Raw genomic sequence first — 21319 nt, forward strand, 5'->3', positions numbered from 1 at the left:
ATAGATTATTACTATATCTCATTAGATTTATATTGTAGACACTGTAAATTATTCATGTCTCTATGGCTTCTTGATTGATGGTGTCATGGCGTCATTGAGGGATTTGCCAACAGAGCTACTGCTAAAGATTATTGATTGGTTGGATTTGAAGGATGTTGTACACTTAAGTGGAGTGAATAGGCTATTATACAGTGTAGCGATATCGAACACAGTGTGGTATTCAATCAATCAGCGAACACTCCCAGAAGTAGATATCGACAGCTGGATGATGAAGCTAGGATTGAGTGATCGTGACTTGTACACGAATGTGACGAGATATGCCAAGTCATTTACCTATGTCCATGCTGGAAATGTGTATCCTCAGGGCCATTTACTTGACTGGACGATATCCGCAACTGAGCCAATATCCCAAGGGAAGCTGGTGAGCATTACCAACACTTTTACGCCCACGCCCGCATATACCAGTGCACTCGAGCAAGCGCGATGGATATATGTGAACGACGCCAACATACTACTCAACGATGTTATCAGCGATTATGTAGAAGCAGGACTGCGCATAACGGAGGAAAGAGTGAGCGATATAGCAGTCAAGTTCACCGGATCGCCAAGTTGGCCAGTTATCGCGGTAGATGTGGAGAGTGGGGCGGAGAAGCGCATGGAGGGATACAGAAGCGAGGATGTACCGATACGCCATCTGCTCTGTCCTAAACATGAAGATGAAGACCATGTCGAGGAGACTTACTTGCAGACCCACCCCTTTCACCACCTCACCCCGTTCCTCGCACAGAGACGCGGCATTGTTTCGGTTTTCCACTTCAATCGCCCTTACCCTTGGCCAGAAGACGAGCCTCTGGAAACTGTCCAGCTTGTTCAGCCTGGCGATGGCGCGCCAACAGATAGCGATAGCGATATAGTGGGTTACTATGCAGGCACATATGGCGGACATGGCATCGAAGTGCTTGGCATGCGCCGCTTCAATAGCGCAGATGGGTGGGCGTGAATTCTCAGTCAGCGCGATTCTCACTCTAACTTTATCGCAGAAGACCCCTGCTGGAATTCGTCAAGGTGACTGGAGACGACAATGTGCCGAGGTGGGTTTGCATTGCTGGGCAGCTATGTTATAGACAGCTACTGATGCGCTGTGCGTTGCACTGGCAGAGGACTAGTGTCTTTGCGCGTCTTCCTTGATGAAGAGGTTCGCGATACGGAGCTCGTCAGCGACCAACACGAAAGCAGACTGTCCTCAGACGATAACCTCCCGTGGCCGATAGACAGCCCTACACGACCGGCAGGCGTGTCGTTCGCAGGGGTTGGGAAAATAGCACACAGCGTGAGTTGCATTCTTGGTCTCGTTTCTCATTCACAGTGCTCATACTCACACGCATCCTCTTGCTGCTTCTTTCAGTCATACACATCCCCCAGCTGGACTAACGTGGTCGTGCACATCGAGAAGGAGAATCTGGTGTACGCGCGTTGGACAGACTTGCGCAATACGCTTATAATGAAAAGGTTCTTGTGATTCGTTTCAATACATTCTTTCTATCGTCTGTGCCTTGGATAGAGACGATTACGACCACAAGAATTCATGTCAGACGCACAGCTTAAAGCGCAGAAAAGACAGGAGAGACTGCTCGCCAAGAGTACAGATAGACTGGCGAAGCTGACGGGAGGATCAGCAGACAGAGTGGTCAGTGATACAGGTGGTGCGTAAGCTGAGGATTGAGTTGGTGGATTCTAAGCTGTATTGTAGGCAGAGAGAAAGTGGAAAAGGGCTCAGATAGCGTAGGAAATACAGGCAATACACTCAAATCAAACGTGGAAGATCCAGGTGATATCGACCTCGCAGATATTGCTGGCCAGACAGCCAGCATGGATGAGGTGGATAGCGACAAAGCTTTCAGGTCTTTGCTTGAGCAGCGCAGTGGTGATATACCAGATATACCATCATTTGAACAGCTGTTGCGTAGTCAGTCAACAGCACCAGAACAACAGACAGCCATGCCGAAACCACGTAATGAGCGTATGTTGGCGGTAATAAGAGTCATGCGAGTAATCTCTGTGGTTGGTTTGAGCGTATTTGCAGTCATTCACTCAAGTATTCTGCCATGGCATGAATCATTTTCAACACTAGCTAGCGCAGATTCAGAGAAGAGGTTGCAAGATACAAATGCAGATGGTGCTGGTGTTGCATTCTTCCCTCTTTGGTCGACCTTGTTGCCGTTGCAGATCTTCTTCTACGTCCTAACTTCACATCTCTCTCCAGAAAGCCAGACAAAGTTCAAAAGGCTACCCGAATGGGCGCAAGGGCTGCTAGAATCACCATTAGTACCTAGATGGATAACTAATGTGTTTAGATGGTTGAAGATAGCCAGCCATTTCCTCGATGACCTTGCATTGGCCGTTTTTACCATAGTTGCGATTGAAGTTGTATCAGAATACATGTAGAAAAGGGTATATATAATGCATAAATTAAAGATAGATCATTTGTCAATATCAGTAAAATCATCATCTGTGCTCATATCTGACACGGCACCAGCGTTATTTGTGGGTAGGGATTGATTCATATGTTGAGCTTCATCGTTCATTCTATCCAACCACCTTTGTAATAAGTTTGCGTTATCATTCTTGAGGTCTTGATTACGTAATTCGACTTGATCTAGTTCTAGCTTGAGCGTAGCGAGATCATCCTGAAGGGATTCAATACCACGTTCACGTTCACGCTTACCTTCGAAGTCATCCTCTCTAGCTTTGGTGAGGCGACTCACGGAGGCTTTTAAAGAAAGATTTTCAGCTTCAATAGCTCTAAGAGAGTTATCCTTATCTCTGAGTAGCTCGTTGAGGTTGAGAAGTTTAAGGTTGTGAATATTTTGAGATTTATAAAAGTTGGTGAGTTCATCCCTATAAGAATGTAATTGAGATTGTAAGGATTGAATAAAGGCAGATTGAATGTTTTCGTTTGAATCGAGAGGTGTCTCAGATGCTTTAAGTAGGGTTAAATTCTCCTGTTTTAACTGAATGAATTGTTGAAGTAGTATCTTAACTGGATCGAGTGTTTATTAGACTTATAAGTATATTTGTATACCCTATACACACAATTATCCGTATAGAAATTATTTAAGCTCTGTTTCTTATCCCTTTCTAATAAATTTAACCTTAATTGATCAATCCACATCATCGTCATCAACAACATTGAGTAATGCCACAACCAAAGAAAACCGTTTTATTGAAGGTGATTAGGGCAATTTATTGGAGTTAAATGTGGCTGATATAACTCCACACAGGTTATTATCCTTGGTGACTCTGGGTTAGTCTTTGTAGCCCTAATAGCCATTCTAACACATCCACAGCGTTGGAAAGACTTCTCTTATGAATCAATACGTTAACAAGCGTTTCTCTAATCAATACAAGGCTACTATTGGCGCTGATTTCCTAACAAAGGAGGTTGTAGTTGATGATAGAGTGGTTACTATTCAAGTGGGCATACACTTTATATCAACATCCTGCTCCCTTCTAACTCCCTTCTCCAGCTCTGGGACACCGCTGGTCAAGAACGATTCCAATCCTTAGGCGTTGCTTTCTATCGTGGCGCTGATTGTTGCGTTTTGGTGTACGACGTTAACAACGCAAAGTCATTCGAAACCCTTGACAGCTGGAGAGACGAATTCCTTATCCAAGTTAGTTCCCTAGATTTCTTATCTTATCCATCCCCCTTAACACTCCACACGCAGGCTTCTCCCCAAGACCCCGTTAACTTCCCTTTTGTCCTTCTTGGTAATAAAATTGATACTGAGGACTCTAAACGCGCCGTCTCTCAAAAGAAAGCAACCAATTGGTGTCAATCTAAAGGTAACATCCCTTACTTTGAAACTTCTGCTAAAGAAGCCATCAACGTTGAACAAGCTTTTCAAACTATCGCACGCAACGCTTTAGTTCAAGAAGCTGAGGTTGAGTTATACGCAAACTACCCTGATCCTATCAGAATCGATCAAGACAGCTCTCAATCTTATGGTAGATGTGAGTGTTAGCATGGCAACCACAATAATACCTCTCTCCTTGGATTAGGACGTCTACTCGAGTACTATCTACAATTACCGTCTTTCTCAACCTCCACCTCCTCTCCTTTTTAATTACTTTTCAATTGTTTTTTCTTCAAACATTTCAACGACAAATGTACAAAGTTTAAATATATATATATATAGCGTAAAATACATGTCTCAATCGAGCTTTCTCTTGTTTTCGTACAATTTGATTATTAAATATAGTTTGTCTCATTTCTTTTTTTTTTCGTCTTTGAGTGGTGGAATGCCATCTTGACTTAAAGACTCAGAGTGATATTTAATCTGACTCACTACCTGAATCTGAGACTGAATCACTATCAGATCCAGAAGATGCTTCATCATTCTCAACCATCGCTCCAACCCCACTGATATCTGCTCCTTCTGTTGATCCGCCCTCGAATGACTTGAGCTTTGCTTCTAATGCTTGTATCTTTAAAGCTTCTTCATCTTCATTCATTGACTTTCTCTTCACTCCACCTGTACCTGCACGCTTTGGTGGTCTTGGTTGTAAATCCACGTCTACGTGCTGCTTATTGTATGGACCTCTCTTCTGCTTCTGAGGCTTCACGACGAACATGTAAAGCTTTTGTAACGTCTTCGTTGGCAATACGTCAATATCCAATTCAATCTCGTCACTATTATTATCAAGATCTAACGTCTCATAAATAATCTTGATAGCTTTGTCTAATTGATCTCCTTCCAGCTGTTGAATTTTACCTGCCAATTCTTTCTTCATGTCGAATGTTATCTCAGGTACTTGGTAATTCTCATCATCTTCATCGTATGATTTCCTACGAGGTCTACCAACTTGTCCACCTGTGGATCCCCTCTTACCTCCTCTACCTCCACCCCCATTAGCTGTAGTAGATCCTGCTGCTGCTCTACCTGTAACACCTCCACCTTTCTTGAAATCATTCAATGATTTTTGCATATCTTCAATCTGGCGTTGAAGAGCTTTAACTGTATCTGAATTTTCGTCATCTGATATTTCAAGAGGTGTTGATAATGGTGGTAATTGCGTCCACTTGTCGTCAAATACCTTCTCTGTTTGTTTACCTGCTTCATGAACAGGTGTTCCAGGTGGGTTATACTTGTAACAGTTCCCAAGCATCAGCTTCATATCACTAAAGAAATCATTCGGTCCTTCATAATCACCGTAGTTGAATTTCTGACCAATCGTCGACAAGTCCATTGGCTGTTGGATTACCTGAGGATAATCTGGTAATCCGAGTGCAAGATAATCGACAGGATCGTAAAATGGTGCTGCGTATGAAGAATGCACCTTCTTGTGAAGCTCTTTTAAAATAAATGCACAATGACGCATCTGATCTGCTGTTCCATTACGACCATAAGCAGTTGTTTTGCGCCGTCTTCCACGATTTGCATCATTTGCTTGCTGTGCTGTTACTGGCTGTTGAGTATCTCTACGTGGTCTACCTGTTTCTTGAGAACGTCGTGGTGCTCCTCTTCCCCTACTGGTGGATGGTACAGCATCATTAGTCTGCAGATTACGTTAGCTGTGCAACAAAATTTATCTAAAACCACTCACGCTTGGTGGCATTTTCTTCAACTGCTTGTCAAATGATTCTTCAACTTGCTTTCCCATTTTAGACACAGGGTGCTCAACGCCATTGAACCATTCAGTGTTTCTGAAAATTCTGCGAACATCTGCCTCCCAATCATTAAAGTTGTGATAGCCTCCTTCCTCAGCTTTGATGGTCTTTTGTACCCTTCTGTCAACGCTACCAAGATCTGATGGTTCAGAGATGACTTCTGGGTAATGTGGCACACCTAAAGACATGTAATCAACAGGTGTGAGAAATGGGACTGCAGCTTTCATCTTTTTCAACTGCTTCATCAATGTTGAGACATATTTGAGCTGGTTAAACGAGAATGATGGCCCTCCAGGTATACCAATGGCTGCAGAACGTGGAGGGAGTTTGCTACCATTTGGAAGAATGATAGGTTCTGTACCTGCGGGTGTTGGTGGCACGATCGGTGGAGCAGAAGACGTATCTTCACCATCTGGATAATCATGAGCATCGTGAGCCACCACCCCTGGTGCATCAAACGGTTGCGGTTGGTGCTCTACTTGATATGCTTCGTATGGTTGCTGAGGTGTTTCTACTTTAACAGATTGCCCATTCACTCCTTCATCAGTTTGTTCTGGTTCTGCTTTGACTGCATGGTGCTCTTGTGGGTTTGATTTACCAGCTTGTTGATACGGTGCTACTTCCTCACCTTGAGCATCAGCAGGTTGTGCCTGCGATTGTGCTGTGACTTCCATTGCCTGTGGTTGGGGTTCAGTCGAACTTGCAGCGACAGGTTGGTGAGTTTGCTCAAGTGGTGGTTGGGCTACAGCATCAGTAGAAGGTGGCAAGGATGAGTGGGTAAGATTTGGCTGTGGTTCGGAAGACTGCTGCACTTCGGGTTGGGGTGGTGCCAGTGGTTGATTAAGAGGCTGTGGTTGGCCTTCGGCAGCAATAGCGGGCTTAACATCTAATGACTCAGCTGATGGTGCCTCTGTTGATGGCTCTACTGGTGCTGCCGATGTCTCAGATTGAGTAACAGGAGCTGGGAGTGCTGGAGAGTCTGCTTTAACAGTCTGAGGTACTTGTGAGGGTTGAAAGTGTTGCGGCGTGTCAGCAGGAATGTCAGTTGGTGTAGCCATTGCGGCAGGTTGAGGTGTTGGAGGATCTTGAGGAATTGGAGTAGGCTGAGTAGATTGATTTAACTGATCTGATTCCAAAGGAGGTTGTGGAGGTTCAGAGGGAGCGGGAGTTGGAAGTTGATTTGATTGATGAAAATTCTCAAGCTTCTCAGGACCATCTAAAGGCTTAGTAGTTGGATTATCGATAACTTGAAACACGTTAATAAGACTAATAGTATACATTAACAACATTTACACACCTTGTGACAAAGGTAAGGATACATGATTTGATGATGTCGATCTAAGATCAGATTCTTGTGGCTGATCGTATTTCTGTCTCTTATTACTAACATCTCCTTCCTCTTCAGATAGTGGCCTTTTATCTTCTACTATTGACATTGTCTTTCAAACTAAAAATCAATCACGGTTCAGATTCAATTTTTAATTTTTATTAAAATTAATTTTGACACGCGCAAAATTTACTGTTGGATGTACGAGAACAACAAGCGGAATGATATACCCAGCCGGTCCGATCACGTGAAAATAATCTCAAAATTTAAATTTCACCAAAAATTAATACTTTTTGGCGATTAAAAATTATTTTATTGTAAAGCATGTAGGCTTTGTCATGGATATATGTTTTTTATTTGGCTAGACTGCGTATAAGGCGATTTATCAGCCGCAGAGACTGCTGACGTGGTAATTTTAGTGCGAGTCGGTGACCGCTGATTTTGAGATTTGTAAGCATATTAAATAGCGTTGTTGTGGTCATTGGCGGTGGTGGCAATGTAAGCTACCAACGTGCAATCACGCAATCAGTGTGTCAGCAGCAAGCCATCCTTCAGCCGATGACAGCTGTGATCCAGCTGGAATATCTTGAGATATTCAAAGTTAACACTGGGTGTATAATGACTCTTAAATCCTACTAGACCTAGAGTCACCAATAAACTTTTTGCGGCGATATTCCCAACCCTCTCAATCGACAAGATTATACCGGATTGCTACCTTTAAATTACTTGTATACCTTTCCAGATCATGGTTGTTGTTCTGCTAAACTTGATACGGCCTCGACAGGGGCTGTCTGTAACCTCTCCTATCTCCCAATCCACGCTTCAAAACCTCACTGTCCCTTACTTACTAATAAATTGCTTGATATCTCGTTCTGTATTCCTTTCTTACATTCTCTCCATTCATCCCTCCTGACCTCACGAATCGTGTTGTTGATCGACCAAAAAATGACCGTTTTCGGTGTAAAATTGCATTTGAAAAATTAACAATCCAAGAATGTTGGATGTCTTGAGTATTATAAGCTGCTTATAAGCCTTTTGTCGGTTAAATGGAGATTGCGGCTCAAACTATCGAATTATCTTTGTTGATTATGAGGATCGCTGGAGCAGAAAAGCTACATAGGATAATTCTAGCCTATTGAAATTCTATGGAGCTTTCAAATTGTTCTTTCGCCAAATAGTTCAGGCTGTGATGTCATCGAAGAACCACATATCTTTCGATTCTGTAGAAAGATGAAAAAGTAAATTGCGCCTTTATAAAGCACATCAGGATCAAAAATGGTGAAATGCAGGAGTTTGGAATATATTAGTTTTGTCTCTATTGACGAGAAATTCGAAAATGGCTTAGCGGCAGCTGTCTATTCCGCCGTAGTGTACCAATGGTAGGTGACTAGCCTCCTAAGCTAGGGGTTGCGGGTTCGAGTCCCGTCTACGGTAAAGGACACTTTTTGCTTCTCATTCATTGTGATCAATTTTTGACTGGCTCGTATGTTATCGAACTTAATGTCATTTTGTTGAATTATAGTCCTATAACTAGTGAGTGGGTGGTATGGGCAGATTAGCTGACTTGGGCAGCAATCGAGGGCGGCAAAACGGGGTGAGGTGAGTATATGACCAATGCAGAACTACTACGGTCTCAAAATGGTTCTCATAAAGTTACAAGTCCCATTGAGTAATTTATATTTCTCTCAGATCACAACTTTCATAGTCATGCCAGCGTGAGTGGGGAGAGAACTGAATAGAGCGGAACCAGCTCACCAGCAATTCCAGTAAACTCTTTGCCATCGGAAACCCACTCCTCGACAGTAAGCAACGATATATTCTCAGAGTGCGACATACTGACAGCTTCTCAGTCTCAGTCACAGAGGGAGCGGAGAAATTACTTTCACAATATGCGCTGAAATCAAATGACGCTATTCTCGCTGGACCAGAACACACAGCAATCTACGAACAAGTAAGGACAACGCTGAAACCATTATATCTGGCAGGTGGTGCTGGACAGAACACAGCTCGCGCAGCCAGCTATGTTTTGCCAGCTGGTTCAGTTGTGTACACGGGCTCAGTCGGTAGTGATAACTTTGCGAACACTCTTCGCGAAGCTAATGACAAAGAGGGCGTAGAGAGCGCTTACTATGTTCGCCAAGATACACCTACAGGAGCATGTTGTGTCCTCATTACAGGTCATGATCGTTCATTGGTTACTAACTTGGCTGCTGCTCAAGAATTCAGCGTTGATCACCTTCGTACTCCTCAAATGAAACAGAGAATGGACGAAGCTTCTCATTTTTACATTGGTGGTTTCTTCCTTACTCATGGTATTGAAAGCGCGCTCGAAGTTGCCAAACACTCCTCACAGTCTGGTAAGACACTCGCTTTCAACCTCTCTGCTCCTTTCATTCCACAATTCTTCAAGGATCAAGTTGATCAGCTCATTCCATACGCTGATATCGTCTTTGGTAATGAGTCTGAGGCCGAAGCTTACGCACAATCACATGGTCTTGAGGACACCTCTGCTAAGGGTGTTGCTAAACACATAGCTAACCTCTCAAAGACTAACTCTGGCAAGGATAGAATCGTAGTCATCACCCAAGGTGCTTTAGAGACTGTTGTCGCTGTTGGTGACAAGTCACTCACATCTTTCCCTGTTTCACCTCTTTCAAAGGATGCCATTGTTGACACAAACGGTGCAGGTGATGCTACTGCTGGTGGATTTATCGCTGCCTTTGTCCTCGGCTCTCCTATCCCAGAATGTGTTCAACTTGGTCACAAACTTGGTGCCTTGTGTATTCAACAAAATGGTCCACAGCTCCCTTACCCAAAACAGAACCTCCTTTAAAAGTTGTGTAAATGGATTTTTAGATAGATAACATTTTAACGTGGTAACATTTCAACAAAAAAAAATGTATTACATTCAACCGTTTCTTTTGCTTTCTATACAACTAGTTATATTGCATGTATTGACCAGTTGATGAGAACTTTGTTCCTTGTCTAATAACCTTATCAACACTGTCAAGGAAATCCTTCTCACATGCCACCTTGCGTCTTGCTCTTATAGCAAACATACCAGCTTCAGTTGCGACAGATCTAAGTTCAGCACCCGTAGCGTTTGGACATAGTCTTGCAATCAACTCGAATCTAATATTCCTTTCACAAGACATGGATCTTGCGTGGATTTTCAAGATGAGAGCTCTACCTTGATTATCAGGTAGGTTAAATTCTACCCTTCTATCCAATCTACCTGGACGTAAGAGAGCAGGATCGAGAGTGTCTGGTCTGTTAGTTGCCATGAGAACTTTTATGTTACCCCTAGAGTCAAAACCATCCAATTGATTAATCAATTCCAACATGGTTCTTTGTACTTCGTTATCACCACCAGCACCGTCATCAAATCTAGCACCACCGACAGCATCAATCTCATCAAAGAAGATGATACATGCCCTTTTACTCCTTGCCATTTCAAAGAGTTCTCTAACCATTCTTGCACCTTCACCGACGTATCTTTGTACCAATTCTGAACCGATAACTCTAATGAAAGTGGAGTCCGTTCTGTTTGCGACTGCTCTTGCGCAGAGTGTCTTACCTGTACCAGGTGGACCATAGAGAAGAACACCTTTTGGAGGATCAATGCCGAGTTTCTCGAATCTCTCTGGGTTGAGTAGGGGGAGTTCAACAACTTCTCGTAATTTATCGATTTGTTCTTTACAACCACCGACATCAGAGTAAGTAATGTCTGGTTTCTCCTCAACCTGCATCATAGTAACAGTTGGATCAATTCTTGGTGGTAATGGAATTTGAATTTGATATTTCTGTCGATCAACACCAACTCTCATACCTTCTTCAATATCAGTTGGAGCAATTCTGTCGCCTAAACCGACGACGAATTTGGCGACGTGTTTGATGTCAATGACGTATTTATCATCGCCTTCACCGCCAGATTGTTCAGCAGAGGTACCAGCGCCCAAAACACCTTGACCAGCCTGAGCCATGCGTTGAGTGAGAGGGATGGAAGGTTGTTGTTGGGGTTGTTGTGGCTGCTGTTGAGAATTATCTGCAGACTCAGCTTGCTGTGCTCCCTGTGCTGCCTGCTGAGCCATCAAGTGAGGCCTAATAATCTTTGTACACCTCGCAACTTGAAGTGGATGCTCAGATTCCATACGCTGTCTGTCAGCGGGTAAATCCCAAAGGTTAGGAGGAGCTAAACCGGTATCAGATTCCTTAATTCCCATTCTCTCGTTAACACGCTTTTGTACTTGATTTATATCATTTTCTGCTTTCTTGAGCTGCCTGGCGTAAGGTCCTTGGCCGTAAGTCTTGAGTATTTGAATATCTGTGTCATCGAGCGCTTCAACTTTCCCTTGATCCTTCTTTGATGGATCTGTTGGATCTGCGCGATATTTCTCCCAATCTGCTTTTGGTGCCATGTTGAGTGTTTGGAAGAGGCCTACGTAATCACCAAAGATACTCTATTGTAAATTAAATTATGGTGTACAAATTTATTCTTTATTTTCTAATCGAGGGATATAGCAGGCATTTCCTCATCGCTGGATTCTTGCCCTTCCTTATCCTTATTCATAACTGGCAGCGGATTGCTAAATGACTTGGTCGACTCAATTGGCGGTGGTCGAGCTGTTGTTATCTTCTCCATCGTCTTGGGTTCATCTTTTGCCACTGCAAAATCAAGCTGTCCATTCGCACTGGCGGTGCTAGTTGGGTTGTGCTGAGACACGCTCTTTTCTTCCTCTTTTTCTTTTTCATCTTTTTCATCTTGCTCCTCTTGCTCTTCTTTCTCCATGGCTTCATCTTGATCCTCATCCTCATCCTCATCCTCATCCTCATCCTCACCTTGCTCACCTTGCTCACCACCGCCAACAACACCCAACGCCAATTTGATATTCTCCAATTCCTTCTTCAAATTGACACGCTTATCGTCAATATCAGCGTGAACAACTGGCGGTGGAGCAACGGGATGAATGATAGCGTCAAGCAGCTCACTTGAGCCAGTAACTTGGACAATCCAGCTCGACATTGGCGAAGTGAGAGCGCGTTTACTCTGAATAACTCCTACGACAGCCTTCCAAACGCGCTGAGACGCAGCTTCACTCGGCATCACTCCCCTCCATTCCTGATCTAGCGCCAAGGCTACGACAATTTTCAAACCGAGTGTTTCTAAACTAGGTACGGTGTGTAAGGCCTTCTTGATGACTGCATGTGTTGGGATTAGATTGGTGTTAACACTATATCCTACTAAATAAACACTCACACTCAAGAGATGCGAGCAATATCTTCACGTCTACCGCTGACATTCTCACACTAGCTGAAAATGCTTCGTCTACTTCAAACTGTGCTCGACTCCGTTTCTTCCCTTTCCCTGACGCTTTCCCTGACGCTTTTGTGTTACTCCCTCCCACTGCTGTCTGCTTGGCTGGTGCAGCTAAAGCGAGTGAGCCGAGTGCACATTTAGCAATGCGAGTCATATGTGCATTATCGACACTAGACGCTGCTCCGGTGGCAGTCAGTGAACTTGAGAGCATCAGGAGGGAGTGTTTGATTTGGCTGTGCGTTTTTAGTATGTCAGAATGGATTGATAATGTACTGCTCACCCATTCACCTCTGCGCTAGACAGATGGAAAGCAACAGCGTTGAGAATGGTGCTGGTGTGCGGTGCGAGTGAGACGCCCACCAGTGTCGATAACTGGGAGAGCAGTCCACAGGCAAAGCTGGTCAGCTGCACTGTACTACTAATGCGCAGCACCTCTTCCTCTTTCGAAGAGTTTTCTTTCTATTTCACAGTCAGCAGACTACACGCTAGCTGGAATTCGCGCATCACTCACTATAGTAGCCGGTGTGAGGTGGAGAATGCGAGTACACAGACTGACAATATTCCCGACGGGGATACTGACAAAGGTGTCGTATTTCGCAGTCAGCGCACTGCATATCGCGTAGAATAACACACCAATACGTCTAGTCAGGAAGGGTGCATCTACTAGTAAATCACCAGTAACTGCTCTGATTTTGCCCAGATTGATACTTTCTCCTTTGCTGCTCTTTGCATATGCCCACGTCTCGCCTTGCAGATGGCCGACATCCTCATCGATGCTCGTCAGCGTGCTCTCTATCAGCTTCTTGAGCGTAGGCGATACATTCGCTTTACCGGCAGCGCGAGCCGAGGAGGAGAAGAGACGAGTGACGGCGTCGACGAGCTTCTTGTTGGTGGAGTCTGGTGAATGTGCGAGCAACTCCGTCACTACGCCATTGAGGGCGTTCAACTGAGGTCTGAAGCTGCTTGGGTGGGTAATGAGATGATCGCTAGCAGCGTGCATAGCGTCTATTTGTACATCACGGCGTTGTTTAACGAGATCGACGAGTCTTTGTGCGTACTTGACCGACAGCGGCTGCGTGACAGCTCTGCCGAACTCGGGAAGCCGCGTCGCAGCGGTGAATATGAGCGTGGTAAGGGTGAGAGCGTGCTTGAGCGTCGCCGCCTCCTCGTTCCCCCTGTTCACAACTGCAATAGCTTTCTCCAGCCACTGCTTGCCGTATTGGCGGATGCAGTCGAGGGAGGACACCCGCGCATTGGCCCAGACCACAGCCAGTTGGAAACCTAGCGATCTTTCGAATTGATCGCGGGATTGCTGGAGTGTGTTTATGCGTGTGTTCAGCTGCGTTAGCATTTCGCTGCTCTCATCCGGGTTGAATACACTAGCATCCGATTCAAGTAGCTGTAGCGCAGCCAACGCTGGTTTCTCCTCTGGATTGCTCAAGTAATTTCTAAGCACTAGCTTTATCACCCTCGCTTTATTGCTGCTATTGCTGCTCATTTGGTGGGTTTTATCAAGAGACAAGTTTCATTCGTGGGGATCTTGCATACAAAATTAGCATCACTGGTTTGATGTGTATTGTTTATTTAGATTTACTGCTTATTTAATCTTTCTTGGCTGGCAAAGGGTGCAAATTTCCAATCAACCGAGGGGCACACAGACGCACACACACAGAAACACAACACACCCACACCATACCCACAGCAACTCCCTCCATGGCTTATCCTAGGGTTGCATTTTTTAATTTAACCATTTTTAGTTTTTGGTTAATTTTTTTTTCACCCCGGGCTATAAAAGACGTAGGGCTTCCAGCTTGTTTCTTCATACTTACCTTGGCGAGGCTTCTGATCTCACGTACATTGGAAGTCGTGTTGACCGTCTGGGCATTGCACGGCGACAGTAGCCTACTCAGAAGGGATGCATTGTGTAGACTTCGGTTTACATATTGCCTGAATATTTTGCACGCCTTCTACTCTACTCTGTAGGGTGGATGGCACTGTCCTTGTTGTTTTCGCAGCTTTGATTGTGCTATCTGACCTGTTTGAGTGATTATAATAACTATCGATGCATTTGATTAAGTTGATGTTGATTAGTGTGTATGTTTGTACAATGACGCCATTAGACCGTGTTGGAAACTTCTAGGCATTTGTCTACTGCCTCTTCTAAATTACCGTGCTCAGCATTGAGTATCATTTCGCACACTCCTGGCTCAACGTGAGGGAATATCTGCAGCAGTGTCTCAAGTGACTTGTTGAACTGCTGTCGAGAACGCTCCATCTCCTCAAGGTATTGCGAATGAGACCGTTCTAATTGAGTGTTTTCACGCCTGGTATCACCAACACTCTCCACCTCAACCCCATTCCCGTTGCGCTTCGGAGAGGTCGAATTGGTTAGCTTATCAACACCCTCTTCAACCACTTCACCGAGCAGCTTACCTATCTTGCCAATCCCTTGGGTAGTTCTTTGAAACATCTGCCTGGATTCGTTTGCTAGGTTGAGTTGAGGTGTTGTGGGTGTCGATTTAATTGGAGAAGGTGGAGGTGTGGATGGTAATTGGGATATAGCTTCTGCGACGCGCCTGAACATTTGTGAGCACTTTACTGTACCACTATGACCCCACAAACCTCTCAAACTCCTCTTTATCTATATTCGACAAGGCTTTGTGATCTAAATTGCTGATAAAAGAAACAGCAGCTGTGATAGTGTAGAAGTAGTAGCCCACTTCACCAGACAACTGCTCGCTATCAGTGAAACGTTGTATATAATCAATATTGCTGATCAAATGTTGCGGATTAGATTGTAGAAGCGTGTAGATGAAGAGTGGAAGTAAGCTATCAGCTGAGGTAGTTGCAGGTGAGTTGTTGAGTATGCTAGTGAGTATAATTGAAGTGTTCAAGATGACTAATTTCTTATCCTTTGGGCAATGGTATTTGTTTATTGAGTGTAATTGATGTGTAGCAAGTTTGAATGTTTCACCTAAATCAAAGTATAGATCGAGGTTTTCAAGGTTGATCCAGTTGAATATTCTTATTCGCTGTTCAAGCACTTGGTCCTTTGCTAGATCATCAAATTTAGGATTAAAAGTTCGAGGATATAGCTTAATATGTATCAGCTTATCGATGGAATCCAAAGCCAAATCGAGATCATCAAATTGATTGGATTTACGCATTTCTGCAGCGATGAAAGATAAGAAATCAGAAATCAATTTGACTTGCTGGGTCGATGTGAAATCTCTCTTTTCAAAACCAGATAAGAAGGAGAGCGTGTACTTGTTCACAGATTCCACTCTATTGTAGACACTTAAAAACCGATTAAACTGATCATCCTCGTCAATGTCAAATAATTTTTCATTTAATTGGTGTTGATTATCCTCTACAATCGCGGATGTCATGGACTATGAAGGATCAAGAAATCAATTGGGTTATCTGCTTTCTAAAATTTTTAATATTTAATACGAACAACTGGACAACACTATTGCTTCCTTACAACCATCATCTACAAATTCATTATTATAAATCGACGATCAATAGGGATGACGTTTACAGGCTGCAACTGTCTACTAGGGAGATGGACAGAATACAATTTATAAGGCTTCTAAGTAATCCTGAGTATCTCACTAGCATCCACCCAGCCATCTCCAACGCTATCACTCTCAACGTCATCGACTCTCACACAAAGTTGATACGCGTCTTTATTTCCTCTGGTTGGACTAAATCTATAAAATACAGTGATATTATTATAACCATCTTTTACAATCAACACTCTGTCATCTCTGTAGCCACTTCAATCGATCCTCAATCTGAAGAACCCTATCAATACGCTCAAATTCCTCTTTTAGCGTGGTCTGCGGAGTTTAATCGCCATTCCACCAAGATAAATCACTACTGGCAGTGGAATATCAAAAATCACTCAAATACTGGCTCAATCATGTCAAATCTGGTTGATTTAATGGCGAATTCAAGTGATATCCCCCTGTTGAACTCGTTTGACCATCTCAATATCAATAATTACTCTATTGACAATCAAAGAGATTGCTTATCGTTTCAAGTTAACGTTGAAAATCACTCTGACTCCTCCCCTCATCTTTCTTTGGTCGTTTTAGCTGATTTCGCTTGGGATTTACTCACATCCAGTGATTGTAACGCGCAAATCTCAAATCATTCTTCTTTACTACTCATCCAAATCCATTTCACTCACTCCACCTCCCTTTCCATAGAAAAAACTACCGGTCCTCCTTCTTCTGTACGATTTAATGGCATAATCAAGCCCATCTCTATCTCCAACGATCCTATACTCAATGAGGCCCTCCCAAAATCATCTGCCCACAAGTTCCATGCCAATTCGATCATGAACCAGCTATCCAACTCCAGCAAGCAGGAGGAATCGGCCTTGACTGAACATTCCTCACAATCCACTTCCAATTCCTCTTTACGTTCATCCTCACGTACACCCTCCCAAGCTACCGAGATCGCTTCTATCATTCGTCATAATTACACCTACTTCTCCAGTTTGCTTCAAGAACCAGAGCCAAAGTGGAAGCACGTGAGCGATACCAAGGGTGTCTCTATCACTCAACTCGATACTATCGACCCTGCAGTTGTTTTGTATCGTGGTCAAGGTGAGTGTGCTACTGATTACCCTCCTCGCCTCCCTTACACTCCCCACAGCAACATTTATCGGCGTTAACATTTTTGATATCTTTGCAGTCTTTGAATCGTACGGCTCAAGGGTTTTTTGGGACAAAACGTTCGAGGATGCAACTTTGCTTGAGGATATCAACAACGCTTCTTTTCTTTGGTATTTGAAAACTAAGCCAGTCTGGCCAGCTAATGCCAGAGACAATGTCCTAGTAACGACTTCATACAAATCAATGGCTAGCATACACTGCTTCGGTTTCACAGCCCACGACTCTTCTCTATTCCCCACAATCCCACCTATCAAGCCAAATCTCATACGATCTCAAACCGACTTGTCAGGTGTAGCTATTGAGAGTCTATCGCCTACAACGGTCCAGGTGACTGTACTGGAGCAGAGTGATCCAAAGGGATGGCAGAACAAGTCTGGTATTCCCCAAATCCTCACTCAACAGATCTCGGGAGTTGGAGAGTTTGCTATTAAGTATGGAGGCCCTCCAATACTGACGGATATCACCAACGCGCGCACACTCATGAGTCACTACGACCACGAGAAAGCCAACTACAAGTTGGAATATGAAATGATTCTGCCATTCGACACTCTCGTACCGGTGCAATCAGAAGAGGAGCTGCATCCAAATAGGTCCAAGGAGCCATTCACTATCACTTGCTTGCTTCGTTGCGACTTGGATAGGTGGGCGAACAGCATTGATATAATTATTGATCCTCCTGCGACTAATGTCGAGTGCATAAAACGTCATAGACTCAGCGCCCGAGGCGGAGGACTGTGGATTGCCATCAAACACCAAATCGACCCATCTAATGAGCAGTACGATATTATGGACTCGAAGCTAGCAGTGAATATATTAAGGAGCAAAAAGGATAAAGATCGTGGTAGTGTTTACGTCAACGGAATGAAAGAGACCATAAATAATGAAGAGATGTCTGAAGAATCTATTGCAAAATTGAAAGCAATGAAAAGACATCCACCAGCTTGTGTGCCTCTCGACACACTTGCTGAGAGGCATCTCGAAGTGAATGACATAGATCCAGTTGAAGGTTGGTTGGATTTGGAGAAGAAGGAGGTAGATGTCAAGTTATTGTCATCGTCATCGTCAGTGCCAGCGTCAGCGTCAAATTCAACATCAGCTTCTACATCAGTCGCACCTATGAATATACCTAACTCGGCATCAGCTGATAAAGAAGTAGCTTCTAGGTACACATCTAAGATGGGCAGTATCCCCGAAGCGCCTTCTATCAAGGAAGATTCCAGTATACTCTCACAGAATTTTAATCAAGATGCCACTAAGCACAAGGAGCCAATGAGACGCGCACTCGATTCATTGAGTTGGACAAGAAGAATACATGAGGATCTTAATACTAACACACATACAACTTCGTCAGCCTTAAAGAACACACTTACATCACAAAAGCAGCAATTATATGGATCGAGCGTGTCAACAAGTGGCAGTATTGCCAGTAATAACTCCAACACAGATCTACTATCAACGGATGGCTCAAAAAATACCAACTGGAACGTTATATTTGAAAAGGATGATCTCACAATAAAGAGAAAAATATTCCACGCACTATCGAATGATGTCCCAGTGCAAGTTGGTCAGCGTGTCATTGAAGGGTGGAGTGTTAACGAAGTAGCTTCGGCTATACATTCCTCATACATTTCAAAGTCGTTCAAGGATGGGAAGAATTGGGACAATGAGCGAATTGCACACAATGATGTACTTGAGGTGTATGCCAGTGGAAGTTTCAGCTCACACCTCACTCTCAAAACGACGTTCCCATTCAAAGACAGAGCTTTCTTTACGTCCACCATCACCAGCAACATTAACGGAAAGTGCTATATAACGTCAGCAAGCATTGACCCATCACTACTCTCGTCTCACAATTTCAATGGTGAAAGTTTGAATAGCGGAAAGCTCCCATATGGTAGAGTGCTGATCGACAGCTGGGTGTTGGAAGAGATAGATCCATACAGTACCGAGAAATTACTAATACCATCGACGACAGTGAATCATTACGTCGCTGTAGACTACCGTGGCAATGTGCCATCGACCGTCAACAACCTGTGCAACACACTAAGTGTGAAGGTGCTCAACAATTTAGACCAATTTTTGAAGAACAATGGTCCACCACTGAGTGTATTAAAGCCTACGCAGAGATTCACTCTGAACAAGAACAGCGAGATTCCGGACGAAGTGAGTCTGAAGGAAGGGGAGTTGAGCTGGGTGATAGACGGACAGAACAAAGGGGAAGGTGGGTTCGTTGCGTCAAATACATACGACGGGGAGCACCATCTTCAATTTGGGCATGCGCTGTTGAGTGAAGAGGAGATAGCAGCACAGGCTGGTGTGCACGAGCTGGAGGAGAAGGATGACCCATTGGATGATATAGACATCGATCAAGTCTCATCTGCGCTTCCGGAGAGACTAGTCGAGCAGCAGCAGCAGCAGAATTCGAATTCTCATACCAATTCGCAAGCACAGTCTCGCATCGTCACTCCATCAAACCTTGCAAAGAGAGCTTCGTCAATGTCGCTGCGAGTCTCGCCAGGACTGGGCCAGGTGAAAGGAATGAGCGGGTCGTCGACTGCCACCCTCCGTAGGAGCGACTATAAGAACAATGATGACAATCTCTTGCAAGCATTGCGTTTTGGTAAGGACTACATACTCGCTGAAGTGGTAATCGACTTGCAGCTGTATTCTGGAGGAGTGAATATGAATTTCGAGTCGGTAGTCAGCAATGAGAGGCTTCCTTTGTCTTTACAACACGATAATCGAGATATTAGGGATGACGCCACAGTTGCTGTCAACATGCACAATCTCACATCGGCCCTGGATCCTGCCAGAGTGAGGCACAAGCAGCTGCTCAGACTGGTGCTGAGGTGCGGTAGCCTCGATGATGGCGTCAGACTGAACCTGCTCAACCACCACAAATTGATAACGACACTCACACTCGGCTGCAGCGACGGCCTTACGCCTGAGAAAGAGTTTCTCTGCAATGGTAACACTACAGCTGTTCAGACGGAGAAGCTGTCGATGCAAGACTTGCTAGACGGCGTCAAGTGCGATATGCTTGACTGTGTTTCGTTGTCTAATTCGAGTGCGTGCTAATGTTTCTTGTCGCACACACTCCTCTCACTGACAAATCCCCAGATGGCGACACTGCAGTCCCGCCAGGCCTTCTCAACCCGCTCTCCGTCTCTCGCAGGCATATCAGGGGTGCAGAGCGGGAGGGGCAAGCGGAGCAAAGTGAGTTGTCTGAGGCAAAAGCTGCAGTGGGAGCCAGCGAAGCGAAGGAGGTAGTCGATGGTGATACATCTGAGGGCGAGATTGTGAGTGAGTCCTTCGTAAGCCTGTTAAATACTAAACCGTAATTGCAAGGTTCAGAGCAACTCGCTTATGTCTATATTCGGCACGAATTCCAACGTGTTCTCCACCTGGGCCCCACCATCATTCCCATCACTCCAGTCTCTCTTCAACATTAGCACTAGCAAGACGGCCACACCTGAGAAGAAAGAGGACGAAAAGACCGATATAGCTGAAGAAGCTCGCAGCGCTTCCTCAAGTCCTTCTCCAGAGACGTACCAGACTCCTGAGGGCGTACAATCACCAGCTGCACCTGAGTCTTTGTCTCCTCCCGCTCACACGCTCCAGGCAGCTGGAGCTGGACATGGAGTTGTAGATGTTGTAAGTGCAACTGCCCATGGCACAAGACACAACTACACACTCAAGTCGCTCGGTTTGGTCTTCCTCCTCACGGCCATCACCTTCTTCCTCCTTGGCTGTCTCCTCAGATCTCTAACTCTGCCTGACGACTATGTGGTGTATGTACACAACAATGTCGTCAACTTTGACCGACTGGCGAACTTGATTAACTACAAGGTCTTCACAAAGTTGCTCCAGCTCAAGATACCCTTTATGAATACAAATGTAATAATAGGTCTCGCGTGATTATATCACATTTAACTCGTTCATTTGTTGTCCGTCGAGTGGTTGTGCTGAGGTTGTTTATCGGTGTCGGCGTGGTTGATGTCATGGATGCGCTGATAGCGATGTAGCGATGATTGCAGATGAGGAAGGAATAAAAGTGCCATTTACTCTCAGAAACTCCCGAGAATTTCCTGTCTAACTTTATCTCAGTCATCTGCTCACTACCGCGTTGAATTACTCTACTACTACCTATCTCATTTCAAACACTGATTTATGACTTTTGATGATCTCCAAATGGAAAAACAGAATAAATAGTCTTGAATGAGCCTTACAAGAATTTACCAGAATTATTGTTCTTAGACTCCAATCGCGCCCTGTAGGTTGCTCGGAAGTTTTGATCCGACATCGCTCCAGGGCAGGCT

At 44.4% G+C, this 21319-nt stretch overlaps 10 protein-coding genes and 1 non-coding gene across 11 annotated transcripts; 6 read left to right on the top strand and 5 right to left on the bottom strand.

Annotated features, from left to right (window-relative positions):
• Window positions 1-85: 85 nt before the first annotated feature.
• Window positions 86-1519, top strand: J056_001806 (uncharacterized protein; the record flags this gene model as incomplete). The annotated part of the gene is made up of 4 exons (XM_009271434.1): window positions 86-990; window positions 1041-1091; window positions 1159-1330; window positions 1406-1519. 4 exons carry the CDS (start codon window positions 86-88, stop codon window positions 1517-1519), a joined length of 1242 nt encoding a protein of 413 aa, XP_009269709.1.
• A 66-nt stretch (window positions 1520-1585) lies between these two features.
• On the top strand, window positions 1586-2445 carry J056_001807 (uncharacterized protein; the record flags this gene model as incomplete). Its single annotated transcript, XM_009271435.1, has 2 exons — window positions 1586-1703; window positions 1751-2445. The coding sequence occupies 2 exons, from the start codon at window positions 1586-1588 to the stop codon at window positions 2443-2445; spliced, it is 813 nt and encodes a 270-aa protein (XP_009269710.1).
• A 35-nt stretch (window positions 2446-2480) lies between these two features.
• J056_001808 (uncharacterized protein) lies at window positions 2481-3172 on the bottom strand (the record flags this gene model as incomplete). The annotated part of the gene is made up of 2 exons (XM_009271436.1): window positions 2481-3040; window positions 3094-3172. The coding sequence occupies 2 exons, from the start codon at window positions 3170-3172 to the stop codon at window positions 2481-2483; spliced, it is 639 nt and encodes a 212-aa protein (XP_009269711.1).
• A 24-nt stretch (window positions 3173-3196) lies between these two features.
• On the top strand, window positions 3197-4025 carry J056_001809 (Ras-related protein Rab-7a; the record flags this gene model as incomplete). Its single annotated transcript, XM_009271437.1, has 5 exons — window positions 3197-3229; window positions 3282-3304; window positions 3348-3474; window positions 3528-3674; window positions 3729-4025. 5 exons carry the CDS (start codon window positions 3197-3199, stop codon window positions 4023-4025), a joined length of 627 nt encoding a protein of 208 aa, XP_009269712.1.
• Window positions 4026-4335: 310 nt separating this feature from the next.
• J056_001810 (SWR1 complex bromodomain subunit bdf1) lies at window positions 4336-7107 on the bottom strand (the record flags this gene model as incomplete). Its single annotated transcript, XM_009271438.1, has 3 exons — window positions 4336-5559; window positions 5608-6917; window positions 6969-7107. The coding sequence occupies 3 exons, from the start codon at window positions 7105-7107 to the stop codon at window positions 4336-4338; spliced, it is 2673 nt and encodes an 890-aa protein (XP_009269713.1).
• Window positions 7108-8360: 1253 nt separating this feature from the next.
• Window positions 8361-8432, top strand: J056_004894. Its single transcript has one exon. It is a non-coding gene; the product is annotated as a tRNA-Arg (tRNA).
• Window positions 8433-8544: 112 nt separating this feature from the next.
• J056_001811 (Adenosine kinase) lies at window positions 8545-9831 on the top strand (the record flags this gene model as incomplete). The annotated part of the gene is made up of 3 exons (XM_009271439.1): window positions 8545-8597; window positions 8766-8800; window positions 8849-9831. 3 exons carry the CDS (start codon window positions 8545-8547, stop codon window positions 9829-9831), a joined length of 1071 nt encoding a protein of 356 aa, XP_009269714.1.
• Window positions 9832-9934: 103 nt separating this feature from the next.
• J056_001812 (26S protease regulatory subunit 7-like protein) lies at window positions 9935-11416 on the bottom strand (the record flags this gene model as incomplete). The annotated part of the gene is made up of 1 exon (XM_009271440.1): window positions 9935-11416. One exon carries the CDS (start codon window positions 11414-11416, stop codon window positions 9935-9937), a length of 1482 nt encoding a protein of 493 aa, XP_009269715.1.
• Window positions 11417-11502: 86 nt separating this feature from the next.
• J056_001813 (uncharacterized protein) lies at window positions 11503-13813 on the bottom strand (the record flags this gene model as incomplete). The annotated part of the gene is made up of 4 exons (XM_009271441.1): window positions 11503-12197; window positions 12256-12548; window positions 12596-12774; window positions 12827-13813. 4 exons carry the CDS (start codon window positions 13811-13813, stop codon window positions 11503-11505), a joined length of 2154 nt encoding a protein of 717 aa, XP_009269716.1.
• Window positions 13814-14431: 618 nt separating this feature from the next.
• J056_001814 (Vacuolar protein sorting-associated protein 9a) lies at window positions 14432-15704 on the bottom strand (the record flags this gene model as incomplete). Its single annotated transcript, XM_009271442.1, has 2 exons — window positions 14432-14891; window positions 14938-15704. The coding sequence occupies 2 exons, from the start codon at window positions 15702-15704 to the stop codon at window positions 14432-14434; spliced, it is 1227 nt and encodes a 408-aa protein (XP_009269717.1).
• Window positions 15705-15880: 176 nt separating this feature from the next.
• J056_001815 (uncharacterized protein) lies at window positions 15881-20918 on the top strand (the record flags this gene model as incomplete). Its single annotated transcript, XM_009271443.1, has 4 exons — window positions 15881-16931; window positions 16981-20067; window positions 20121-20299; window positions 20349-20918. The coding sequence occupies 4 exons, from the start codon at window positions 15881-15883 to the stop codon at window positions 20916-20918; spliced, it is 4887 nt and encodes a 1628-aa protein (XP_009269718.1).
• Between the last annotated feature and the right edge of the window lie 401 nt (window positions 20919-21319).

Source organism: Wallemia ichthyophaga (assembly GCF_000400465.1).
Source record: "Wallemia ichthyophaga EXF-994 unplaced genomic scaffold scaffold18, whole genome shotgun sequence".
Taxonomy (NCBI): Eukaryota; Fungi; Basidiomycota; class Wallemiomycetes; order Wallemiales; family Wallemiaceae; genus Wallemia; species Wallemia ichthyophaga.